The 25,788-nt window shown below is 47.9% G+C and overlaps 1 protein-coding gene across 3 annotated transcripts in view; it reads right to left on the bottom strand.

Moving 5' to 3' along the window:
- Window positions 1-8,741: 8,741 nt before the first annotated feature.
- C11H1orf21 (chromosome 11 C1orf21 homolog) overlaps window positions 8,742-25,788 on the bottom strand; it is a 232,500-nt gene continuing 215,453 nt past the window's right edge. For all 3 annotated transcript variants that reach the window (XM_047751876.1, XM_047751877.1, XM_047751878.1), the window contains exon 6: window positions 8,742-9,551. In XM_047751876.1, the coding sequence (XP_047607832.1) occupies window positions 9,513-9,551 (39 nt within the window). In that variant the 3' untranslated portion in view covers window positions 8,742-9,512. The remainder of the gene's footprint in view (window positions 9,552-25,788) is intronic.

Here is a 25,788-nt window from a genome sequence, read left to right as displayed (position 1 = left end):
TAACAATAAACAAAAATACACATGTATAAATATGTATATAGAATTAGACCTGTACACTTTCTCAGACCATTTTCAAAAGGAAACAGAATCATCATCTCATCTTGGTGGTCAAATAAAAAATAATATTCAAGCGACGTGGACCCACTGGTGCCGTGGGGATTAGTACTGCGGAAACACTTTGAGGGTTCAAAGAATTCCAATCATGAGTGCGCCGGGGCTATTACCAACTGTCCTTTTCTAGAGACCCAGAGAGGGAAGCCGAGCAGCCCCGGGGCTCAGTACAGCGAATCTGATCTGCCCTTGGTACCTACAGCCACTGCTGTCTAGAGACAGCTCTCCTGTTGGATGGGGGTTTTGAATTGTTTGCGTTTATGCTGTTTGAGAGTTTGCTTGTCCTGGCTCCCAGGTTAGAAGCGCCTGGGAATTCTACTTTCTTATTCCACAGGCTCACAGTGGTTTGGGATGGATGCTATCAAGGTGTGCTGAGTTGCTCTTAAAATAGTGGTGTCCAAAATGGGTGTGCACCTACCAGGAAGCATCCACACTTTCTGGGGTTCAGCGTAAAATACAAGAACCCCTGTTTGTATTTTGTATTTATGCTTTACAAAGTTCTCTGTTGTGTACTTTAAAAAATGTGCCTAATATATAAGTGCAGGAGTACAGGAATCTATGCTGTAAATAAAATAATGGACACCCAGAAGGGCGCCTCTTACAAGGTGTGTGCTGATAGGCGTGTGCGGTCTAGACAGGTGGGCGCTCACTAGACAGAAAGCACACACGTGCGGAGGGAGCGCAGGGACGGCTGCCCTGCCCACCCGAGGCAGCCTCTGCGGGGGCTCAGAGGAGCAACGCCTCAGGACTCCCGCCCGCCCAGGTCCGAATGGGAGCAGACACCTCCTAATCCCTCCGCTAGACTTTAATTGAATGTAAGGCCTTATCTTAAATAAACACAAATGCCCTTGGAGAGCAAATACGCAGCCACCGACACCTGGCAGGGAAGCATTTTGATCTCTTCCTGGTGGTAGAGGGAACTGGACTGGACCAGACCGCGCTGGGGTGGGCGGGCAGCGGGGGCGCTAAGGCAAACCTGGCCACATCCCATGGCCACACCTCCCACCAAGGGAACCTTCTGGGGCCTTTGTTTTAAAGTCGGTGTATCTGAGGCCACATGTTGGTCAATTTCCAGCATCATGACTGCCACAGGCCAGATTCTAATCAAAACGCCTAGGCCGATGGGGTATTTGCGTGGGAACCACAAGACACAGAACTAGAAATTCCTCAGTGAGAAGCCAGAGGAATGTCTGGGAAAAGCACAGTCTTTGGGCTACAATCTTTCCAAGGGTCCAGAAGGCTGGAGAAGATGCCAGGCTGCACCCAGGAGAGCAGGTGTGGGGGACCTGAAGAACAGGTGAGCCCCAAGCGGTACTCAGGACCCACTCAGCTAGGAAAGCTGCCTTCAGCCCCCAGTGCCTCCAACTTCTCAAGGAAACTGTTACTCGTTGGGGCCTTTTCTTGAGGTGCTAGAAACCACGCTGCCTCATAGCTAGTGTTCTCGATTCATCGGATTCTTTTTCTTCTTATAGAGTTTCTATTTATTTGTCTGGGGGCAAGGGGAAGAGAAACCCAATGCCCTGAGCTCTGAATAGGTTCCTTGGAGAACCTAAAAGGCACTGCGGGTTGTCTGCACAGAGACTCCACTGTCTCTGAGCCTCCTCCGCATCTTCACCCAAAGAGCGCAGGGCCCCGACAGCCTCCCTGGCCCCATGAGGCTCAATGCCGCTGTCTAGGCTTGTGGGTATTTTCCACGTGCATACAATCCATCTGTGCTTTTTAAAAAAATCCCTTTTCTATGGCAGGACACGGCTGTACCCTACAGACACAGCAGAGGCTTGGCCACCAGGTGTGACCCGGCGCAGGGAAAGGCTGTCCAAGGGAGGTCGCCTCGCGATAGATTGAAGGAAAGCATCACAGCTGAGTCTGGAAGCCCTCGGCTGCTTCCTCCGTGTTTAGCTGAGGGTGTACCCTCAGCCTGGGGCTTGGCCAGCCTGCCCCCAAGAGCTATTTTTAGCCTTGGTGGCTCTATAGACAGGTCATGAGACCCGGAGCTGTTCCCAGTATGTCTCTAAAGCCAGCCCAGGCCAAAGCCCTGGAATTCAAACAGCTTTAGGCGACCTGGAGCTGGGACACAAGCAGAGGGAATAAATCACCTCAGGAAGCCACTACACACCTGCAGAACAGGGGTGGGGCGCAGGGGGGGAGTCCGGATGCTGATGGTGGCCGCACCTGCCTGTCTGGGTGGCCTCAGCAGTGGTTTTGGAGGGCAGAGCATCACCTACAGCTCATCATTACTCCCCCAGAATCCATAGCAAAGACCATGGGGTCCCCGGCACTGGCCATTGACTGCCCTGGCCTCTCCTCTCCTACCTCCTCCACTCCCAGCTCCAGCTGCTAGATGGGACACAGGCCCTGGCAGCCCCAAGTGTCCCTCCTTTGGTCCAAGACCCACGCTGTCCTCTGAGCCTAGAAGGCCCTTTGCAATGCTTCCCACTCAGGACTCTGACAAACTTGGGCTTTAACGTTCTCCCTTTAGGAAGCCCCCAATTCCCAGAGCCGAGCTGCCCCTCTGAGACGCTCCCACAGCACCCAGTCATCACCGACAGGGGCCCTTCCCACACTGTCTTCCTAACAGCTGGCTCCATGAGAACAAGAGCCGGGCTGGGGTCAACCGTGTCCCACCGGCTCAGTGCCTGGACGGTCCTAGGGGCTCCACATCATCTGCTGAATGCACGCGTCCTCGACACTGGGGGAGGCAGTGCTAAAAATGCTACATCGGGGCCCATCTCGATGAAGGGGCAGTGGAGACTGCCCGCATCCCAGTAGCGCCGCAGCAGTGCAGGGCCATCCTGGAAGAGTAGGAGAGTGTGAGAGACACGCACCTGGCCTGTGTCCTGAGGGATGCGTCCTACATGCGCCTGGAATTGGGGAAGGATGCCAGCCACAGGGTCCAGGCTGGTGCCCAGGGGAGTGAAACACCTGGCACGGGGGAGGGGGGCAGGGCAGGATGGCCGGCAGACCTCCATCCTCCCCTCCCAGTCTAACTGCGAGTTCATGAGAGTGATGGCTCAGCCCTTCCTCCATGGTATTTTTATAATTACACCAGCCCCTTCCTCGGCTTTATCTTAGGGATTACAAAAAGGCAAAATGCAGCTCTTCCTTGAAGTACTTCAATGATGAAGTAGTTATATTTTTTTCTTCATGGTATCTTTCTGTGGTGTGTGCGTGTGTTAGGAAATTGATCCAAATCTAGAGTCCTAATAAGGCAGCTGCCTGATTCTGCTCCAGGAAAATAGATACAAAAATTTAAAAATGACTTTGCATCTTGCTCTGAATGGAAAAGCTGGCTCAAAATCTATTCCAAAACTTCCCTTGCTCACTTGACTGTCAAGGGAGAACAGTCGCTGAAGATCTGGACTGAAAGGCCGGGGAACCAGGGGCTGTTCTACCACCTCTGAGTCGAACTCCAGTGGTCCCCAAGGCTCTGGAGCTATTCTCCACCCTAGGGACCCGAAGGCGGTTCTGGTTGAGCTCCCGGTGTTCTTTTTACTGCCTCTTGGCTGTACTCAATCAAGTGTAAAGACTTGGGCTAAAAATAACCCCTAGAAGGAAAGCAGGCAGAAGTCAGGGTAGAGAGGGAAGATAGTATTAGAATGCGGCCTTCGGTTTAGGGGTGAGTCTTGCTGAATTAAAGCCATTTCTCTAGCTTCCGAGAGATAAACCATTTCCTACAAGATCTTGAAAGCATGTGACAGTTAACATGTTAGAAAGAGGCGGGCATCTCGGGGACAGTTTTCATAAGAAAACTGGGTATAGCACCCCCTTGACACAAGGAAATTCTCTTGATTCTTTCAAGTTAAATAAGTGAGGGTGGAGGCTGGTCCCCTCCAGGCAGCACCTTTAACAGTTGCTATGGAGACATGACTCATCTTCTTCACAGGTGCCTTTAGAAGCAAGGAGAGGAACTTGGGAATTCTTGGGCTCTTCTGACCTTGGAACAGTTTTGTTTTTGTTTTTTGCTTTTTAGGGCCGCAGGTGTGGCACATGGAAGTTCCCAGGCTTGGGGTCAAATCAGAACTACAGCCATAGCCATGATAGATCTGAGCCGCATCTGTGACCTATACCCCAGCTCACGGCAGCGCAGGATCCTTGACCTACTGAGTGAGGCCAGGGATCGAACCTGCATCCTTATGGATACTAGTTGGGGTTGTTTCTGCTGAGCCACAATGGGAACTCCTGAGGAACGAGTTTTTTAAATGCTTATCCAAGTCACCACATGACTATCCAAAACATTTAAGGTCTTGAAAGGGATTCATATCTAGCCTCTATGCTTAAACTAGCCTGGAAAATACAGAGCCCCCAGTCCTAAGATTAAAAAGAGACACAAAAACCCTAGCCCACAAGAAAGGATTTCAAATGAATGGTCTGGGTACTGCCTTTCCTCCACTTTTGGAGATCAGATTCCCCTCAAGTTCTCTCTAGGTGAGAGTTTTTTCACCTTAAAAAAGATGCATCCTGGGATGAAACAAGCCTTGGGACCCAGGAGAGAAATCGGAGCCCTCAAAGCTTTTTCTGACCACATCTGATACCTAATTGCAGATACCAGGCTCCTCTTCCAGATGCTGAAAGAATTCCAAGGAGAAAGATGTGTGCCTAAAATCCCAAAGCCGTTTCCTTCTGGGCTCTGATATCCTGTTAGCCAGTGGTGTGTGTATAGCTCATCAGATATGGGAAGACCAAATAAAGCATTCCCTGTGAGGAAACCAAGCTGGTGATGAGCCAAGAAGAGATTCTGGAAAAGAACAGATGCCCCCAAGGGGTTGTTTTCACAGTGTTGCATTGCAAAGGGCACAGAAATGATAAAAAATTGGAGAACGCTTGAATGACCTCGCTCCTTCTTTCACCATGGGTGTTTATATTGGACGCCTTCTACATTGAAGATGCACCACTTGAAAGTGGGGGTAACAGACTGACTTCCCAGGATGATTGTGACAAGAAGACAATCAGAAAAATGCCCAGCATAGTGTCTGGCACAGAGTAAGTTTAAATAATAACTATTAGCTCCTTTTCCTCTTTCCCCAAGATTAGATCTCTGATGAGGTACAAGGGAACAGGGCACATGCTTCTGAAAAGCATGGCATGGCTAATGCATGCGTCTTAAGGTTTGTCACCAAAGTAAATCTATCTACCCACAATCCTCATTTTCATTAATAGCTTTTGGCCCTTTTCCAGAGACATACAAGAAGGCGACTAAAGACAAGGGCATTTTTCCTGCTTGGAAAAACACGTCCATTCATTGGCAAAAGGCAATACATAGACCTCATCCATGAAATCCCAAAGGTTTCCAGCAGGAACATCTACAGCATCTACACAGGCGCCAGGGGTGGAGGGCTGGGAACCGCCCATGACACTGAGAAGCCAAGTTCCTGCTTCGAGTCACCTCTTCATCATGCCCTTAAATATATCATAATCCCTCTCCCCAACCAGGTCTTATTCCTCTACTAGGTTTTAAGCAACTTAGCAAGAAGTTTCATTTCTGAGAGGTACGAAGAAATAAAGCTCTGAGCATGTCTTCCGGGGGGAAGGCAAGGCAGGCAGATTTGCTGTAAATTTAGAGAGCGCAATCCGATGCCTTTTTCATGAGAGAGTTGGGAGGAGGAAGGAGAGAGCCTTAGATCTGTTTTGCCTTTCATAAAAAATATATCGGCGTTTCGGAGTCCAAGATTCAGAGTCAGTATTTTCCTGGATGAAGAACTTGATAATTTTTCTTCCTAGGAAACTGACATATTTAACGGAGTTTCCTTTCTAAGACTAGTAGATACAGAAATGCGCTTTTTCGATTCTTGCCCAATGTTTTGGCAGAACTTGTAATCAGTATGCCAAGAGGCCTCATAGGCTACGGGGGTAAAATTTCTCTCTCCCTTAGCAGGCTTATGGGCGAGTCTGGCTAATAGCAAACAAGTCTCAAGGAGATTGGGAGGAGGACAAAGCTACACCTCAAGGTGGGATAGCATCAAATGCGGACCAAAAGGCCAGTGGGTGGGGTAGGCAGGTGCCATCATCCCTGGGCCTGCTTCTGGGGGCTGTCAGGTTGCAGGCGCGGCTGCTTCGGACGCTGGGTGACCCCTAACATGGAGGTGGAGCTGGCTGGCCCCAGCACAGAGGACTGAAGAACCGGGGCTACTTCTCAGAGCGTCAGAGCCCGGACTCAGACCCTGGGCACTGCAGACGCAGAGAGACCTGTCTCCTAGCAGGCCGCTGGGTGGCCGCCCCTGTATCTGAGGGCTGACCTAGTTTTCTGTCTCCAGCCTTTGTACCCTCTTTGTCCCTAAACAGACCGCCAACACCACCCCATGCTCCAGCCCGGGGCTAGAAGGCATCACTGAGGTGAAAGCCTCTTTTGAGGTTCTCGGCCAGAAACAAACACACATTCAATTATGACAGCAGTACTCTGTGATCCTGAACCTCCGCCAAGCAAAAGAAAGCCACGCACAGACGCTGAACTCTGACAATTCCACAGCTCAGGGCACATAAGGCGTGTAATCCAGCTGTAAATCCTGTCGACAGTCCGCCCCACCCACTGGCCGCTAAGCAGCTGGATTCTGAACGGCACCCGGGCCTCAGCCACCCTGCCGACCCTCTCTGTCCTCAAGGCTTCTCAGTCTGTTTCGCATCATCCTTTTTCTTGCTCAGGCACCAGCCACTCCCCTCCCTCCCTCCTTCTGTCTCCCTGAGTCCTCTGAGATAAGAGCCAGCAGAAGCACTCGCCTCTAGATGATTCTTTCATTGTATCTGAGACAATCTGCTTAATGGTCAGATATGGGGGGGGGGGGGAGAAGAGAAGGCATAATGTTTTTGCATTAGGCCTTTTCAGAAGGCATTAAAAAAATAAAGTACCAACACAGATCACTTGACAAATTTATGATTAAAACCAACAAATGGAAAACAGACAGTTTTGAGTGTTGCTAACATAATTAAGCATTTCATGCCAACCCGCTCAGCAACCCTATTTCTCAGATCTATTTCTAGATGTACCAGATGTGTCTGCAGATGAAATAAAATTTTTTTTGCATATCAAAGAGGTAGCCAGTGTAAAACCAGGCGGACAGAACTCCTGGTGACAAGCCACTGGGTCCCAGGCACAATACCTTGGGTTTCAGGAAACACTCATAAAGCCAGATTCCCAAGGGATGCATGGTTCAGGGTACACGTGTACCATGTCACAATGTTACACGTGACCATAAGAAAAAGACATGAGCAGCTTTCATCTCAGCATAGAAGGGGGTGGTAATTTTCGGGGAAGACATTATCTCGGACACCGAGTAGGAGAGTCAGATGGAAGACGTTTAGTGTCTGCTTCATTCTTGCTCCATAAGAACAAGGGATCTCGGGAGAAGGTCATCCTTGGAACAGGGAACAAGTCCCTGGGTGGACGAGTCTGAGGTGGGGCTTAGCAGGTCGTTTACAGCGGGGAGAACTATTTCAGGCGCTTGGCCAAAAACCATACAAAGGGAGGGAACTGAAAACCCCAGGCGACTCGACTCTCCCAGCATTTTTCTGCTTGAAGCAGGATAAAAAGCCTGAAATTTTGGCTGCATCTCTATTTATGTAACAACTACAGCTGCTCCCCAAAATAGCTGCTGCTGCTGGCAGAAAGAGGGAAGGGCTTCTGTTGCTGACATCGAGTCCATTTTCTCTAGGGCTGGGCTGGATTTCCTTGCTCCTGCTTTCGGTGCAACGGGGTCTAAACAGAGCTAAGGAATCGCACCCTGAACACATCGGGGGATGCCATCAGCTAGTGGATGGATTTTTAGGCGGCGGCGCCGCATCCTCTTGGTGAGACCACGTGAAGCTTAGGCTAGGCTAGTGGCAGGTGACCTCGGACTGTCCAGAGCGTGGGAACCACCCACCGCGGGGCGGGGGTGGGGAGGGGGCGGCCATGCGGCGGATGGGCAGACCCTTCGCGTTCAACGACCCCGCGAGGGGAGACAGACGTGGTGCTCCTCCTGGGTCTTTGCGGGACAAACCCACAAAGTGCCCGGCCGGCTGGCGGGGCCACGGACAGGACGCCCTCGTGGAAGTCACCCAGAGAACCCTCGTCAAAGCTATCGCTCGTGTTAAAAAAATACAAAAGTTATTTTCTCCTTTGGATGGCTATTTACTCGTGACAGCATTTGTTAAAAATATTACTTCTATCTTTGAGAAGAGGTCATTCTCTTCATAGAATATGGAAAAATAAACTCTACGGAACCCGTGGTTCACGGTCCCCACGGCTGCTGGGGGCTTTGGCTTTCGCGTCTCCGCGTGTCACCGCCAGCGTCACCGTTCTGCGTGCTCCCATTGGAAGAGGCTTTTCGCGGCACCATCCGGTGCCCCAAGCAAGAGAGAAGAGGTGGCAAGGCTCCCGTCACGTGGTGAAGGGGGAAGGGGCGGAATTAGGAAGCAGGGCGGTTCATCTGCTAACGAAATGAAAGGGGACGGGGTGGCTTCGGGCCCTCCTACAAAGCCGGGGGACATCCCCCCCATCTCCTCTGACCACTGACAGCACTGCGCACGCTTGCAGAATTGTAAACGGATGGCAGGGAGCCATCTAGGTGGGTTACCGGTGTCACTGCTACGGAAGCCTCGTCTTCTGCACCCAGGATCATCGTAAAACACTGCGCTGGATGAACGGGAGAAGACAAGGATGCATAAAAACAGTACAATGTTTATTTCCTTAGGAAAAAAAAAGTGGGCAAGAAGGATTCGAAATGATTGTGGTCACACTTCCATCTGCATCTGAGCAAAACTGATGTTGCAAGCGTGACCTTTGAGTAGGAGACCCAGGACATGAAACAACCTGCCGCTCGCTCCTGTGTCACCTCCGGGAGTCATGTCACCACATGCTTTTAATCGATAATAGCGTCTCTATTTCTTCTTAGCAGAGAAACAAGGCTTTGCCATAGCAACCATCCCATCTCCAAAGCGCGACACTGCCAGGGAGAAGCAAGGCTTTGGGCTGCTCAGGGGAGGCAGGGAGGAAGGAGAGAGGGGAAGAGGCGCTTGTGTTGGGAGTGGAACTGGTCTAGAACAGAAGCTGGATATCTGAGTTCCCCACTACCTCCTCTTATAGAAAATAGGCTGGAGAGCATCTGTAAAACCAACAGTATCTTTAAGGTGAAACTGCAGAGTTTTGCTGCAGACCTGGACATTGAGAGAAGTGAAAAGTTGCAACAAGTTTTAACTAGCAGCAACAAAGAAAGTTCGAGAACAGTTTTTTGTTTTTTGTTTTTTTTTTTAGCAATATTCCTTTGCAAGTTCATTAAGAAACACTGTAATTTAATGGGGCATACGATATGAAACGATCTTCTTTTGCTATAGTGCTGTTCGCTGAAGAGAACCGACCTTTGCAAAGATTTCAACTGGGGTGTAACCTATTTACACAGTAGTAGCTCCCGGTTTAAGTGGTAGAATTGGTGCTATGTGATATCCTCTTCTTCGGAACAGTAATCTCGACCCTTAAGGGGAAAAGAAAAGAATAAGATGTGAGTGAGAAATCCAAAGCAGAGCTTGAGACAGTTCCTGGCCATCAGTTTTCTCTCAGCATGTCTCTCCCTACAGCAGAAGCCAGGCTCCATCCATGGCAACTGCGCACCAGATAAGTCATAAACACGTGTTGGCTGATTTATAAACTCTACGGATATACCTCAAGGCACGGAAGTTTGACCCAGCCCCCAGTAACCCTGATTTTGTATTGGTAGGAATTTATATTATACTCAGCACATAGAAGACTCAGCCTTTCACCAAGTAAGTACCAAATGGATGTTGCAGTCAGGGGACCAATTTGTCATGAACGAGAGAAAGGGGACTGAAGCATGAACAAGCCTCTTTCTACTGGGGCCAGGGCTGCTCACATTCCACAGCGACGCTTCCATGTCTGGAACACAGACTGTTACAGCGGAGGATGATAGAACCTACGGGTGTCTTAGTTTTCCTCCCCTTGAAACTACAACAGGGATTGTAAAAACGAACCAGGAGTTCTCTTGTGACACAGTGGGTTAAGGTTCTGGTACTGTCACTGCAGCAGCTTGGGTCACTGCTGTGGCAGGGGTTCAGTTCCTGGCCTGGGAACTTTTGCATGCTGTGGGCGCCGCCCAAAACAAATCAAAAACAATACAAACAAGCAAACGAGGATTCGATGAATGTGTCTAGAATATCTAGGCGTATGTTTGGTATATGCAAGAGGCACAAGGCAGGCGCAAAATGCTTTTAATGCATTTCCTAACAAAACAGGTTACTTGAAGTCTTAAGTACTTGTGAATGTGTTTTATCCTCGCCAGCAGGTTATACATTCTACGAAGGCATGTTTAGGTCTGGGATCTAAGCTCCCTATCTGACGCTGCTGGGCTGTCTTGGTCAAAGCAATCCCGCGCAGAGAGTACCGGACTAAAAGTCCCCAGCCTGTCTGCGTCACAATGTCACATATGAGGGCTTTGTATAAAGTCACATATTCAGACTATTTATGTCCTTTGATCTTGTTCGTTTAAAATACACACTACATGTTTTAACTTGGGGGAGTGGAGGAAGAAAACAGAATTTTCTAAATAACTGGGACTTATCCCTAAAATATCTAAGGCATAAAAAAAAATAATTTTTCATAAACCTCTTTCTCAAATATGTCACATGTTTCTTTGTCACAGTATCTGATACTGGAAGTAGCTCACATTCTCTTAATATTTAAGCGCCATCATAATGAAAGACTGTACCGCCCTCCTGGGTGGTCATCCTGGCTCTGTGGCTTATTAGCTCTGAGATCTTGATCCAGTTACCTCTCTGAGACTGTTTCCCCATCTGTAAAACCAAGGTAACAACAGTATCTATCTTCATGGTGGCTGAAGATTAAGCAAGTTAATAATAGTAGAGTGATTAAATAGTGCCTAAAAATACAACGTAATTTTATACATGTTGTATGTGTGTGCACCTATGTGCACATGTGTTTGATAAATTAACAAATGCTGCCACACAATGAAGTCTTCAGGGCCTGCAAAAGCCTGAGGGTGGCCCGTTCCTAGGCTAACTGACCCCAGGCTGCTTGTTCTCTTTGAATAATTCACTAATTAGCAGATTTTGGATTCTTCTCCTATCACATGGCCAACTCTCACCCCCGCTCATTGCAGAGTGTCTGAGCCCCGTGTCATCTCCAGGCCTGTTTTCCTTCCTGCATAAAACATCTCCTGGGCACGGAGGCTGGATGATCAATCTCCCTGACAAGAGGAGTGGGCCCTCAGAAGTCATCCCCATTGACACCTGCCTGGTGACACTGCCCAAGCAGACGCCATCCCTTGCCTTGGCCCAGACCCATCAGGGCACACTCCCTGAGTCACATGATGGAGAGCTAGGAAGGACCACTTCATGGACCCTGACCCCTGGGAGTTCAGTCTCCGTGGTGGGAAACAGGACACAGCCAAACCTACCAGGAACATATCACAGGATGCTCTCCATGTATCCTTAACGCATGGGGCTCAGACAGGCTGGAGCCCCATGTGCTCGAGCAAAGCTGCTCTGGCAGACACCCAAGTGTCGTTCCTTCATCTGCCTCAATCAAAGCAAAGGCCCAACCGGCCAGTGTGGGGTTCAGAGGGTACCTCACCTGCGAACGGATGATGGATGTCTAGGTGGACAGGGGAGGTGGGTGGGCTCAGGGAGGGTTCACGGAGGCCTTATTAGGAGGGAAAAGAGGACTCTTCCTGTGTTTATGTGGACACACACGCTGTTGTGGATGTTGAGCAAATCATCGGGCTTTGGTTTCCCGGGGATAATCATGGTCTCTGCCTCACAGGGTTGTGATCAGGACAAATGGGAAAAATACAGTGTCTGGCAGGTGGTCAGTAAATATTAGCTGCTGCCGTGACTATTGCTGCTAGCAAACCTGTGCTTGTTCAGGCCCTGGCAGGAGAATGGGGACCGCCTGCCTTAAGTCCGTCGGCTAAATGAGACCTGTCCTCACCAACTGTAATCTGCCAGGTGTCAGGGAGCCCTTCTTCCCACGTTAGCCTTGCACCCCAGAGAGGCCGGAGCCCCATGTGCTTGAATAAAGCTGCTCTGGCAGACACCTAAGTGTCATCTCTTCTTTTGCCTCAATCAAAGCAAAGGCCCAACTGGCCCATGTGGGGTTCAGAGGGTACCTCATCCCCAAGGAAGAACTTGGATGCGAAGACAGACAGACACACACACGAACCGGTGTGCTCACTGATAAAGCAGTGTCTCCACTCTGTAAACGAGTCACAGGATTATGCAGAGGGAGCATTTCAGACCCTCTGTGTTTACTATTGCCATAAGAAAGGGCCCTCTTTTGAGGGCTGAGCGGGGAAAGAGGTTATTATGCAATTATATGAAATCGTGTGTGTGGGACTTCTGAAAAGTGAAAAGCACTATGGAATTTAAAGAAGCTATCACTCAAGAGAAAAAAAAGAAAGGGCTCCCCTCTGAGGGTCAACACTCCGTAACCCCCCTATAAACTGTGACTTCCATTTCCCAAGCATCTGCGCCTCTGAAATTATTATAATTACCACCAGAAGGAGAAAGAAAACTGCATCAGCGAGTTCACTGGTTATTCACACCAGCCCTGCAGAGCAGGAGCGGCACCCTGTCCCTTGTGAGGAAACCTTGAAGAAGCCCAGACCACAGGGCCAATCCTGTACCTCTTTTTTCATGACTCCAATAAGCTGATAACGAAATTCAAATCCAAATCAGTTTCATTTTTGCTATGATCACCCATCAGCAGCTCTGAGAACCAAATATTTTATGAACAGAACACTTGGAAATCAAAAACATGCAGAGCAAGAGCTCCAATTTGACCCCGTCGTTTGGAGGAGGGGGAGCCTGAGAAAACTGTTGTTGGAGCAGCCCCCTCTCACAGCATCACAGCCCCCCTCCCCCGACTCCCCATCCTGCACATGCACACTGGCCCTGCCAGCCAAGGTAGGGAGCTTGCTTCTGTAACACGACGGCACGCCTCATTTATTTTTGAAGAATTGGGCTAAAAAGAGAATCTTAAAATTTTCAGCTGTCAGAAGGTGGCAAGTGGGAGTGAGCTGGGTTTGGGAGACCCAGCAATTCTCTTAGCCCAAGCATGCCCTGTCCCCCAGAGGGGCTCCAAACGGACGTTGTTGTTGAGATGCTCTATGCCCTCGGAATCAGGCACTGTTTGACACAATCCCACCTTGTGCCAAGGACACACTGAGAGCTACAGAGAGTCAGGTCCCCCACGAGACACCCACAAGCTGAAAGAACAGAAATGCACGAGGATGCTGACAAGGGTTGTCTGAAGAACCACAGGGGCATCTGGCACAGATGCAGAAAACCCAAGGAGCTCTGGTCCGTCACATTTCCCTGACCACACCCCCACCCACTCTGCAGAGCCTCCACATCCTCTTCAACTGTCTGTATTATTTTCTTGAAAACTTGAAGTTTATGTCAACTCACACATTTCCAAGGTTCTAGGACAGGGATTTTTTGTTTGTTGAAATGTCTAAGGCTAAGAATGAGAGATATTGAAGTGTAGCCAAAAAGGGATGTTGTCCTAATGAAACATCCTAGTTTGTTTGTTTATTTATTTTTGTACTTGTAGGGCCGCACCCATGGCATAAGGAGGTTCCCAGGCTAGGGGTCTAATTGGAGGTGTAGCCACTGGCCTACACCACAGCCACAGCAACGCCAGATCCGAGCCGTGTCTGTGACCTACACCACTGCTCATGGCAATGCCAGATCCTGAAGCCACTGAGCAAAGCCAGAGATTGACCCCGCAACCTCATGGTTCCTAGTCGGATTCGTTTCCACGGCGCCACGACGGAACTCAAATTCTCCTAGTTTAAAAAGGAGCAGCCCCAAGAGTGACTTCAGCTAAAGGTATTATTCCTCCAAAGTGCCTAACGGTACTTTTGCCGCTCAAGTTTAAGGAGGCAAATAGTGTAGGGCTGGCCATCCAGTTCCAGATGTGAGTTTGTTTGTAGCTTTCCGTAGAGGCGCGTGCATTTGGACCAAGATGGACACCCCAAGCAAAGAGCAGTCAGCTCTGAACGGATTATTTCCCTAATGGAGTAGCCTAGAACAGGATGAAAGCTTCCGAAATGAGGCATCACTCATTCATATCCAGGCCCTCCAACGAGCCTGCACCCCAGCGTCTGCATGCTCATTCTTCCTCCTCTTTCCTGACTGGACCCTCCTGCCCACAGCCTTCGCCACCCCGACCCATAAATCCTCATCTCCTAGACCCCTCATCAAAGGTCATCTCACGGTCTTCCCTGAACTCCTTGCACACAACAGCACTTCTTACTCTGCTTCATGTTTCTTCATATTACTCATCATTACCTGACATTATTAATACATTCATCCATCTCTTCACTGGCTGTCAAGCATTCAATGGGCAGAAACCATTTTATGCCCTGCTGCATCCCCAGGACTTAATCTCATTTCGGCAAACATATCAGGTGCTCAAAAAATATGTGCTGAATAAATGAAGGGAGGAACATATCTAGAGGGCTCTGAAAGTTTGGAGTTGGAAGAGGACCTAAAGGTCTTCCTGACCTAGCATCCAGTGTAGACCAGACCCCCACTGATGGCATTACAGACAGGACGCCTCCTCTCGCCAACTCGGATATGTCAGACATTTTTCCAAGCTGCCCATGAAACTGTTCACCAGCTGAGCCCAAACCCTGCCTCTCTGTAACGCCCACACAATGACGTAGTCTGGGCCTCTGCAACCGGAGGGTAGGTCTTCCCAGACGAATAGCATCCTTTGGTCCATGATCTGTGAACATTTCCACCTAGGTCTCCCTCACTTGTGTATGTGTGTCAGTTTTCTCTTGTTCTTTTTAAAATGGGCCCATCAAAAAAAAAAAAAAAATCACCACCATAGGGAGTTCCCATTGTAGCTCAGCGGTAATGAACCCAACTAGCCTCCATGAGGACATGGGTTCAATCCCTGGCCTCGCTCAGAGGGTTAAGGATCTGGCATTGCTATGAGCTAGTGTAGGCCACAGATACAGCTTGGATCCTGTGTTGCTGAGGCTGTGGCAGAGGCTGGCAGCTGCAGCTCTGATTCAACCCCTATCCTGGGAGCTCCCATGTGCCATGGGTACGGCCCTAAAATGCAAAAAAAAAAAAAAAAAAAAAAAAATCACCAGCACAGAATAAGATATCCAAGTAATATGGCCTAAAATACATAAGAATCACCAGAAATGGCAGATTCCAAGAGATCGGATGTGCTAAATCTTTTTTTTTTTGTCTTTTGTCTTTTTTGTTGTTGTTGTTGCTATTTCTTGGGCCGCTCCTGCGGCATATGGAGGTTCCCAGGCTAGGGGTAGAATCAGAGCTGTGGCCACCGGCCTACGCCAGAGCCACAGCAATGCGGGATCCGAGCCGCCTCTGCAACCTACACCACAGCTCACGGCAACGCCGGATCGTTAACCCACTGAGTAAGGGCAGGGACTGAACCCGCAACCTCATGGTTCCTAGTCGGATTCGTTAACCACTGCGCCACGACGGGAACTCCCTAAATCTTAATATATTAAATACAGCATAAAACTGAACTTCTGACAAAGCTTTGGAGAGGAAAATAACTCAGCCTCAAAGGCATAGAAAAATATTACAAAGAAAAATAAAAAGATGAACATATTTGATCCTGTAAAAATGAACCTTTGCAGGAAGTCCCCTGATGGCTCAGTGGGTTAAGGATCCGGCATTGTCACTGCTATGGCTCAGGTCACTGCTGTGGCATGGGTTTTATCCCTGGCCTGGGAACTTCTGTATGCCATAGGTGTAGCCAAAAACAAACAAACGAAACAAAACAAAAAGCAAACCCAAACAAAACAAGAAAAAATTGCATATCAAAAAAGAGAATAAATAAAAACAAAAGGCAAACTTGAGTGAGAAAAAAATACCCTCAGCATACAATGTACTACATTCATTATATGAGACGCTTATACCAATAAACAAAAAATGCAAAGAAAGAGGACGTCAATAACAGGGAAGGGCGCAAAGTGACAATCCAGTCTGAACAAAATCAAGTCAGCAAATACACAGACAGAAAAACGGCCTTCTTCAGTAATCAAAAAGCACAAAGCAACACAATTAGATATTACTTAAAAAGAGCAACGCCCAATGCTTGGCCGTGTACAATGAAACGCACCTCTCCTCAACTGCTGGCTGCATTATACAATGGTATGGCTGCTTTGAGGAGTAATTTGGTAACAGGTATTATTGGTCATGAAAGGGTTCATACCTTCATTATAGCAAGCACAGAGACCAACACCAGTGGTAAGCCCCCAAATATATGCCTTAAAAAACAGAAGCTTTGGTTCTCTGGGGCTGGAGGTGGGAAAGGGGACTGGCTCTAAGCAGGGAGGAGGGATCTTACTGAGGTGATGGAAATATTCTGAAATTGAAGCCTGGTGAGGGTCACAGTTTGGTAAATTTACTAAAAACCACTGAATTGTACATATAAAATAAGTACATTTTATATGTAAACTATTCTTTCAGAAAGCTCTTAAAAGTGTACAAAGGAGTTCCCGTCGTGGCTTAGCAGAAATGAATCCGACTAGGAACCATGAAGTTTCGGGTTCCATCCCTGGCCTCGCTCAGTAGGTTAAGGATCCGGCACTGCCGTGAGCTGTGGTGTAGGTCGCAGACGCGGCTCGGATCTGGCGTTTGCTGTGCCTCTGGCGTTTGCTGTGGCTCTGGCGTTTGCTGTGGCTCTGGCGTAGGAGAGCGGCTACAGCTCCGATTCGACCCCTAGACTGGGAACCTCCACATGCCACGGGTGCGGCCTTAAGAAAAGTACAAAAGACAAAAAAAAGCGCAAGTGTACATAGAAATATTTTCATCATGGCATTTTTGTTAGGCATGAGAAAAGGCAATTTAACATCGCAAAGAAAGAATGGTTAAGATACACACACACGCACAAAACACAGGCCTGGTCATCCATTGCCTTCTGAACAGGCAGACCCTGCTCGTACAGCATGGCATGTCCACGGCTGTTGTTTTCTTCGCTCAAACGCCTCCCTCCCCAGCCTTCTGCCATTAGCCTTAGGATCTTGTTCCAGCACCAATATTTCCAGGGAAAGCACTAGTGAGGAAGGTCTCTTCCCCTCCTCGTGGTCCTTCCATCCCACCACTGTGTCTTAGAGTATTTTTAGCCAAAATGTTTGCTTCCCTCACTCTAGGGGGCAGAAATGTTTGCTTCCCTCGCTCTAGGGGGCAGAACATGTCTCTCACTCATCTCTGTCTCCTTGACACTTAATGGAATCCATGTGTGGTCCATAGAAACTCGACTTAACGAGGCTTATTTCCACGTGGAGGCAGGTGGTGTTATACTCATCATAAAGCTGGCTCTTGTTTGTTGACTGACAAATGAAGACTTCCTCCTCCTCTCCTTCTCCTCTCTGGATGACACTGGGAAGCTCTGTAGGTTTTTGGCCTGAGGTTTTTGGGCTGTGCATTAAATTTTTTTTTTTTCTTAAATGGCTGTACCTATGGCACATGAAACAGTTCGACTCCTCCTGGGCTAGGAGTCGAACTGGAGATATAGCTGAGGCCTATGCCACAGCCACAGCAACACCAGATCTGAGCTGCATCTGCCACCTGTGCCAGAGCTTTGGCAATTCTGGATCCTTACTCCACTGAGCAAGGCCAGGGATCGAACCCGCATCTTCCTAGAGACAACGTTGGGTCCTTAACCTGCTGAGCCACAACGGGAACACCAGCCTGTGCATTATTTTGATTCTCCTACCTCCTGTCCACTCCCTTTACATGATTCATCTTTCTCTTCTTTCTTCTTAACTGTGGGCTTCCTGAGTCCCAGCGTCTTGACTTAGTTATGTCTCTTTGGCAGCCTTCTGCCTTGTGCTGTGGGCCAGGCTGTCTTCCTGGGCACTGAAAGGCGTCTTGACTAATGGAACACAACGGCCTCAACTGTACTTTGGTGCAGACGTGTGATAGGCCATCCTGCTTCTCTGCTCACCTCACACATTCCCCCCCCCCCAAACTTTTCTTCATGCACCACTGTCCAGCAGCAACGTCTGCTCTAAATTTCTATGGGAATCTGGACACTGAGGCTCTGTCCTTGAACCAGGAATATAGGGGCAGGAGGGCTGCATTCCACAGCTAGAGTGTCTGTGAAGGACCAGCCAGAATCCAGAACAAAGGGGCTGAGGAGGAGGCGGGAAAAGGGTGGAGGAGTGACAGGAAGGACACCGCCAGGGGCTGCTGTCTGGTCCTCCTCCTGCAGGGCTGGGGGCCTCCACCCCTCCTCGGGGCTTCCATCAGGGACTGTTTCTGCAGCATTTTCGTTTACAGCACAACAACAATTTATAACAAGTGTTGAGGCAATGCTGAAGCAAAGCAAAAATAATTAGCAGCACTGTTCCAGTCTCCTCCCCCAGCTTATTTCATTAGAAAAATCAATCGAGGCATTAATGGCCGTGTCTGTCTCTAATGAGCTTTATTCTAATTAGACTCATGCATTATTATTTCGGTTGGAAAAAGGTCTTGTTTGTAATGAGCGGTAGGAGTGTGACAGCCTCTGACTGTTTCTTTGACCATATATAGGAATGATCCCCACGATAACAGCGACGAGAATCCCAGTATATTGGCCTTTTCATTTCCAAGAGAGAATGCATTAACTAAACAGCTTTAAAACCCCCATGAAGTGTTTATTGTACCCAGATCCTCATTCTACTGACAAGGAGAAGGATTCTTTGGAAGCTTTAACGGACTGATTTCTCAAGCGTTGGCTGATGCTGGCACTCAGCTGACTTTAATGATGCTCCTTTCCCCACAAGGAGGCGAGCAGGAGAGAGGGCAGAGAAAAGCAGGGATGGAGAACACAGGCTGCCCAAGTCTCTGGGCCATACTGAAATGATGTCCTAGAGCAGGGGTTGGAGACTGCGAAGGGCCATTCTGTAAATATTTCAGGCTTTGCATTTCAAAGGGTCCCTTACTGCACCTCAGCTCTGGCCATAAGCACGAAGGCAGCCATAGACGAAGGTAAAAGAACAAGCCTGGCTGTGTTCTAAGACACTATCTGTGGACCCTGAAATTGGAATTTCATGTATTTTTTTCTTTTATATGTCAGAAAATAGTATTCTGATTTTTGTTTCCTCTGACAATTTCAAACATGTAGAAACCGTTTTTGTCTGGTGGGCTCGATTTGGCCAGTGGGCTGCAGTTTGCCCATTTTTGTCTCAGAAAACAGAATTACCATCCGTGGCTTCAGAGGCTAACACAGTCAAGGCTTTGGCCCTCTTCCTAAGCACTCACACAGCAGCGATGGTTTCCATCTTGACAGACAGTTCTCTCAAGATGGAACCAGGGTTCTTCTCTAAAAGGTCACTTTATAAAATTGTTCTTATTTTATAAACAAGAGAACCATCAATTGAAATCAAAATTAAATTAAACATGTTTCTTACAACGCTGTCTTTCCAATAAATCAGGAAGTTTTCAAGTTTCATTTGAATCTCTGTCCATGTGTATGTCATTTTTAAACAGCTTTAATCCTATGATAGACACAATTTAATTTTCTTAATTTCACATTATCTTATAAAAATTTTCCTTATTGTTTTTGAATCCTTATAATGATAAATAGATACACTATACATTTTTGTGGAATTCTCTGCTGAAGATTTCCAGGCCATTGATAGTCTTGATTCAAAGAGATGTCTTAGTCTAGTCTCAGGCATAAGAGTTAAGATTTAAATACCACACCCTCATCCCTAAACCAGGACAACCCACTTGGTGGAATGGGGGGGTCTCCTCTAGGATTCACTTCCTCTAGGACATGAGGCCTCATAGGTCTTCCCTAAGATTCACGTCCTTCAAGACAAGGGCTTTAGCAAGTCTGGGATTTCAAACCATATGCCTCGTCCAGACAAACTTTTTTTTTTGTTTTTTGCTCTTTAGGGCTGCACCCATGGCATATGGAAGTTCCCAGGCTAGGGGTCTAATCGGAGCTACAACTGCTGACCTATGCCACAGCCACAGCAACGTGGGATTTGAGCTGCGTCTTCGACCTATACCACAGCTCACAGCAACGCTGGATCCCCGACCCACTGAGCGAGGCCAGGGCTCGAACCTGCATCCTCATGGCTACTAGTCGGATTCGTTCCCCCGAACCACAACAGGAACTCCCAGACAAACTCTTTAGAGCTCTTTGTTCTGAATGAATTGCTTATATCCTAGAATTTATATTAAACATGGCTGGAGGCTGGGGAGAGTAAGCACACGCCTTTTTTCCTTACTGTTTTTAACTGAAAACAGAAGGAGTCAATTGAGATTTAGCTTTCTTGCTGGATTAGAGACCCCAGCAGGTGCTCCTTATCCCCTACCTTCCCGCCCCAGAGGCCCTAGAGATGGTGACCGACCTACCCAGTCACAGGTGGAGGACTCTGGGTGCGCCCCTCTAACGGCTCCAAGGGCTGGCTGATCAGAGAGGAGAGTGAGGAAAGTCGACTCCTTTCCTTGCTCCCCACACAGAGGATCTGTGTTCGCTGGATCGAGTGCTCCCCTTCCCTTTCCTATCTCTGCTTTCAGAAGGGGAAGCAGGTGCATTTGGCCAGTAAGAGGATGACCACCCTTGATGGGCGACCCCTGCCCGGACAAGGTAGAGAACAGCAAACTCACCAGTGTGAAACAAAATTCTTATTTTACGGCAAGACAAGGAAAATTTAAACATCAAAAAACCCCTCTACCCTTTGGCTTCTTCTCTCCCTTCCACTGTGCCTTGTGTGTCTGCATTAGGCATCGACCACACCTTCCCCACTGGCAGTAACACCTGCTCAGTCATGAAGAGCAACGTTCTCGTCGCACCAACAACTCCGCAAGAGATACCATTCCCTTCTTGATCCTGTGAGGGGTCACGTGACCACCCCTTTGTACGTGCAGATTTGGAGGGTATAAACTGTCAGCAATACGTCATTTGAGGTACAGCCCTCTGTCTCAAAACACTTTGACTTCTAACAGGAGGAATAGTTCTTTGAACTTTCTGAGGGGCTATTCCTGGATTATAGCTTTCAATTTGGCTTGAATAAAAATTTCCATTTCTTTTTCGATTGACTAGTTATTTTTTTCATCAACAGCAGATATGAGGGAGAGAAGGTCCAGGGGGCAGTGAGGTGTGGGTGTCCTGGGCCCAAGTTTGGGTAGAAGAGGTCTGTTTGGCTCCCTCCTCTTCCAGGACATGGATAAGGCAGCCAAGCCGCCACCCCCAAAGAGGAAGAAAAGCAGGGTCCATGGGACTTCATCACAGATCCTGAGGTTTCCACTGGCTTGACCAACCCAACAAGTTTCCCGGGAATTAACACTTTGTGAGGATGACAACTGAGGGAGGCCCAGGGGACACAGGAGAAGCTGGGCAAGCAGACTGTGTGAATTTGTGGGGACTGTTTAGCCAAAAATTTATGATGCTCTTATTAAATTAAGGGTTGCCAATAAGCACAGCAAGAAACAGAGGTCAACAGAGGTCAAGCCCATCTCTGGCCATGACTATCAGAGCCCTTGGAAACAGGAGCAATTTCAAATGAAACAGACATAGTAGCACAGCTTGGTGCCTGTACGTTAGTGCTTCCTATGCACATATAAATACATGCCATTTATCAATGTATCATACAAAACATACCGCACTGATGTGTGCGTGTGTGTGTGTGTGTGTTGTGCCTGGTTTATAGCTGGTGCTTAATAAATATTTGTTGAATGTCCACCTATAAACAACATATGGTATTTATTTATTTATTTATTTAGTCTTTTTTTTTGTCTTTATAGGGCTGCACCCACGGCATATGGAGGTTCCCAGGCTAGGGATCAAATTGGAGCTACAGCTGCCGGCCTACACCACAGCCACAGCGACTCAGGATCCAAGCCACATCTGTGACGTACACCACAGCTCACGGCAATGCCGGATCCTTAACCCACTGAGCAAGGCCAGGGATTGAACCAGCATCCTCATGGTTCCTAGTCGGATTCGTTTCAGCTGCACCCTGACGGGAACTCCAATACATGGTATTTTAAAATCTGTATGGTATCATACAAATTTTATCATTCTGCTTATTCCTCATTCATTTTATAATATGATTTGAGATCTATAATTGTGGAGATACACACACACACCCCTCTGGATCTTTTAACTGCTGCATTATATTGTACTGTAGGAATATAAAGGTTTTTATTTATTCATTCCTCTAGTGGTAGTCACTTAAATTGCTTCCCGATTTTTAAGATTTGTTGTCCTTGAACATAGCAGGCGGCAGTGAACTTTACCGCACACATGTAAAAGAATTTCAAGGATACAGTCCCATAAGCTAAATGGATGGTTTTTACTGGCTTGCATTAATAGTACTTCTTTATATATTCTGGCTATAGATCCTTTTATGTTTTAAGTACCGCAAATATAGTCCAAACTAGTTCACTGGAAGCTCTGTATTTGGGAATTATGAGACTCATTCACAAGATGGATAATGACCCATGATGCTCACCTGACTCCCTGTGTCTGTTTTAAACTTGTTAAGAACCCCAAAGGGAGGCAGAATATGATTAAACGTCTCCAAACCTGCAGCCATCAATTCTGAGAATATGCGTTTAAAGTATTTAGCACCCCTCTTTTGACTATATTTAGAAACACAGGATTAAAAAGAGGGCAATCTAGAAGTGTCTGTTCCAAGAATGCGAATCTTTAAGAATTCTCCATAGAATTTCCATGAGAGGAATAAGTATTCCACAAATAACAAGCTATCTCCGAGTAAAAAAATTCAAGAAATACGCAAAACATAATGTGCTTCATAATTCCTTCCCAACTGGTAGAAATGAGCAAGTCTCATTCTTTGCTACGGAAGGTTTTGTTCAGGGGGAGTTTCAAAAGTTGGGGGTAAAGTCTTGGATAAGCTGCTCTCTGGAGTTTCTCCCAACTCGAAACTGGACACTTCTGGATTAGAAGCTCCCTAAAAGCAAGGACGTGATTTCTTCATTCCTCATGGTGCATCTCCAAGACCGGGCTCACTTCTGGGTTCAGAGAACACATCCCAGTTAAACTTATTAAATGAATCCAGGAAGTCCGTCTCGTCCTTTTAATGATCTTGTGGGGGATCCTCTTTGCAAACTTTTTGTTGCTATTACCAGCATTTTGAGACTGGTATTACTGAATATTGTAAAAGCAGGTTTTAAGAAACCCACAAGAGGGAATTCTCTTGTGGTGCAGCGGATTAAGGATCCTGCATTGTCACTTCATCAGCTTGGGTCGATGCTGTGACAAGGGTTTGATGCCATGGGCCAAAGATACCCACAAGAATTAAAACAGACGAACCTTCCAAATAGGAAAAAATATAGAGATTCAGTTGTATCCAGGCCGCTGACTCACGGACTCATTCTGTGATCACAGCTCAAAAGCTGGCCCAGATTATTTAATGGCTCAACACATGTTCGCACAAACCTGATTCCTTCACATGTTTATACCACAAAGGAGGGAGGTGGGAAATAGCCTACTGAAGTGCTCTAGCCACAAGGAGACATCTATACTGCAGAAGGCACCTGCCCAAGCAAGATTCAAGCTGATAAATTCTGCACTTCCAGTTTCAGTCACAGCACCCCCCGCCCCGCCCCCGCAATCTTTCCTCTACAAACGGCCTCTACGATACGGACACAGGCAACTTCAGCCAAAATAAAACTACCCATCCCAGAACACGTACAACTCTGTTATAGACTCTATGGGAATGTTCTTTAATTTCCCAGACAAGTCAGTGTTATTCACCAGATTTTCCGGTGAGGAAGTGGAGGATGAGAAGGGTTAAACAGTTAGCCTGGGGTCACACAGCTACTCCTGAAGGGGGTTCTCAGATTTGGCTGGGGTTTGACGTGCAGTCTCTTTCACTCACTCTGTGCTGCTCTTTTCTCGACCTTTCTCAATTCCCTTCCTTGGGCCGCACCTGCCACACTGCTCTTTGTTAAGAGCGCCTCCTCGCCGGCTGAGGCCTCTGCTGGGGGTCTGCCAGACCCCACCCCCTCCTCTGCATGCTCTGGCTTCTGCTAAGTCCCGTGCTCTTACCTGCATCACTACTCAGTTGACAAGCTGATAAACTTAATAAATCCTCTGTCTGTCCCAGGCACTGTGCTAGGTTCCAAGGCAACAAAGACAAACAAAACCCAAGTTTTATCCTTAGGGAAACACCTGTGAAATGCTTCCGGTCCTTTCAGAGATTCTTTTTTTTTTTAATTTTTATTTTTTATAGGGCCATGCCCATGGCACATGGAGGTTCCCAGGCTAGGGGTTGAATTGGAGCTACAGCTGCTGGCCTACGCCACAGCCACAGCAACACATGATCCCAGCCATATCTGCGCCTACACCACAGCTCACGGCAACACCAGATCCTGGACCCACTGAGCGAGGCCAGGGATCGAACCCGTCCTCATGGATACTAGATGGCTTCACTAACTGCTGAGCTGAGATGGGAACTCGCTTTTAGAGAGTCTTAGATAATACAGCAGCAGTTACAGAGGTTGGCACCAACTGCCCCCCAGGGTCTTTTCCTTAGGGCTAAGGCAGTGGCCTTGGCTGCTCAACTCAAAGAGAGGAAAAGCCATGGGGAGGAAGGGAAGCAGCCCGGGAGATGACAGGAAGGTGAAGCTGCCAAATTGGAGCAAGTCAAGAAAACGACAAGGTCAGCATCACTGTCTCTCTGCCGAGGGGCACTGTGGGCTGCTTTCCCTCGCCCCAGTACCGTGTGCATGGCAAAATGACACAATTTACCAACTGTGTCCCACGCTGCTGTTCAGAGCAGAGCACTGTCAGCTTCACCACATTCATTAAAATGGCATGGTTTTTATTTGTATTCATGTGCTCCACTGTTCTGGAGCCTGAACCCATCTCCTTTGCTAACCCCTAAGGAGCCAGGCTGATAGAACCCCAAGCATTCTGTGAGAATCAAGCCCTCCAGAAAAAAAAGGAAGTGGGCTGAGACTGGGTGTGTTGCACTTCTTTTAGCCTTGCTGCCTGCTTTATTTTCCTCGGCTGCCTCACCTATGCCCAGGAGCTAGTGGGGATGCTGGAGATCACTGGGATCCGAGACGCCCGGGGTGTGCATGCACTTCGCTGTGGTTCTTGCACCAATGTCACCATCGTGGCTCTCACAAGTCATCTGCATAAAGCCATGCAGTACGGAGAGGAAAAGAAAACAAACAAACGAAAAACCCAGAACAGGGCTGAATCATATCCTTACCTTTGTAATTACAGCGTTAATTTGGCCAATGAATGAGGCAAGGTACACACAGGAGAGGGAGCAGGCAAGGCGGGGGATGAAGGGGAAAGAGACACAAGGAAGGCTTTGCTTACTGGCAAGATCAAAGCCATATACTGTGTTTCCCATGGAGCAAGGAACTGTCGGATGGATGACAGCGGCAGCCCAGCCCATTTCCAAAATACATGTGCCAGTAAGAGCATCTCTCTGCCAATGCTGAAGGCCAATGTTACTGAAAGTGACAAGCTAGTAGGACTTCCTCTCCACACGCGGGGCAGGCCAGCTGACGTTCTTCAGGATCTGATACAACAGTCCTACGCTTCTCCTCACTATGGGCACTGAGGAGGCCTTTAAACACACCACCGGAAAGTAAAACCTATCATCACCTGCAGGTGCCAAACATTATTTTGCTTCTACAGCAGCTCTGAGGTTAAGCAGTCTGCTACAGGAATGGTTTATATATAGAACCAAAACCATGGTT

This window comes from Phacochoerus africanus, chromosome 11 (assembly GCF_016906955.1).
Source record: "Phacochoerus africanus isolate WHEZ1 chromosome 11, ROS_Pafr_v1, whole genome shotgun sequence".
Classification (NCBI taxonomy): domain Eukaryota; kingdom Metazoa; phylum Chordata; class Mammalia; order Artiodactyla; family Suidae; genus Phacochoerus; species Phacochoerus africanus.
Note: the sequence above shows the minus strand (reverse complement) of the source record. Positions and strands in the feature narration are given on the sequence as shown.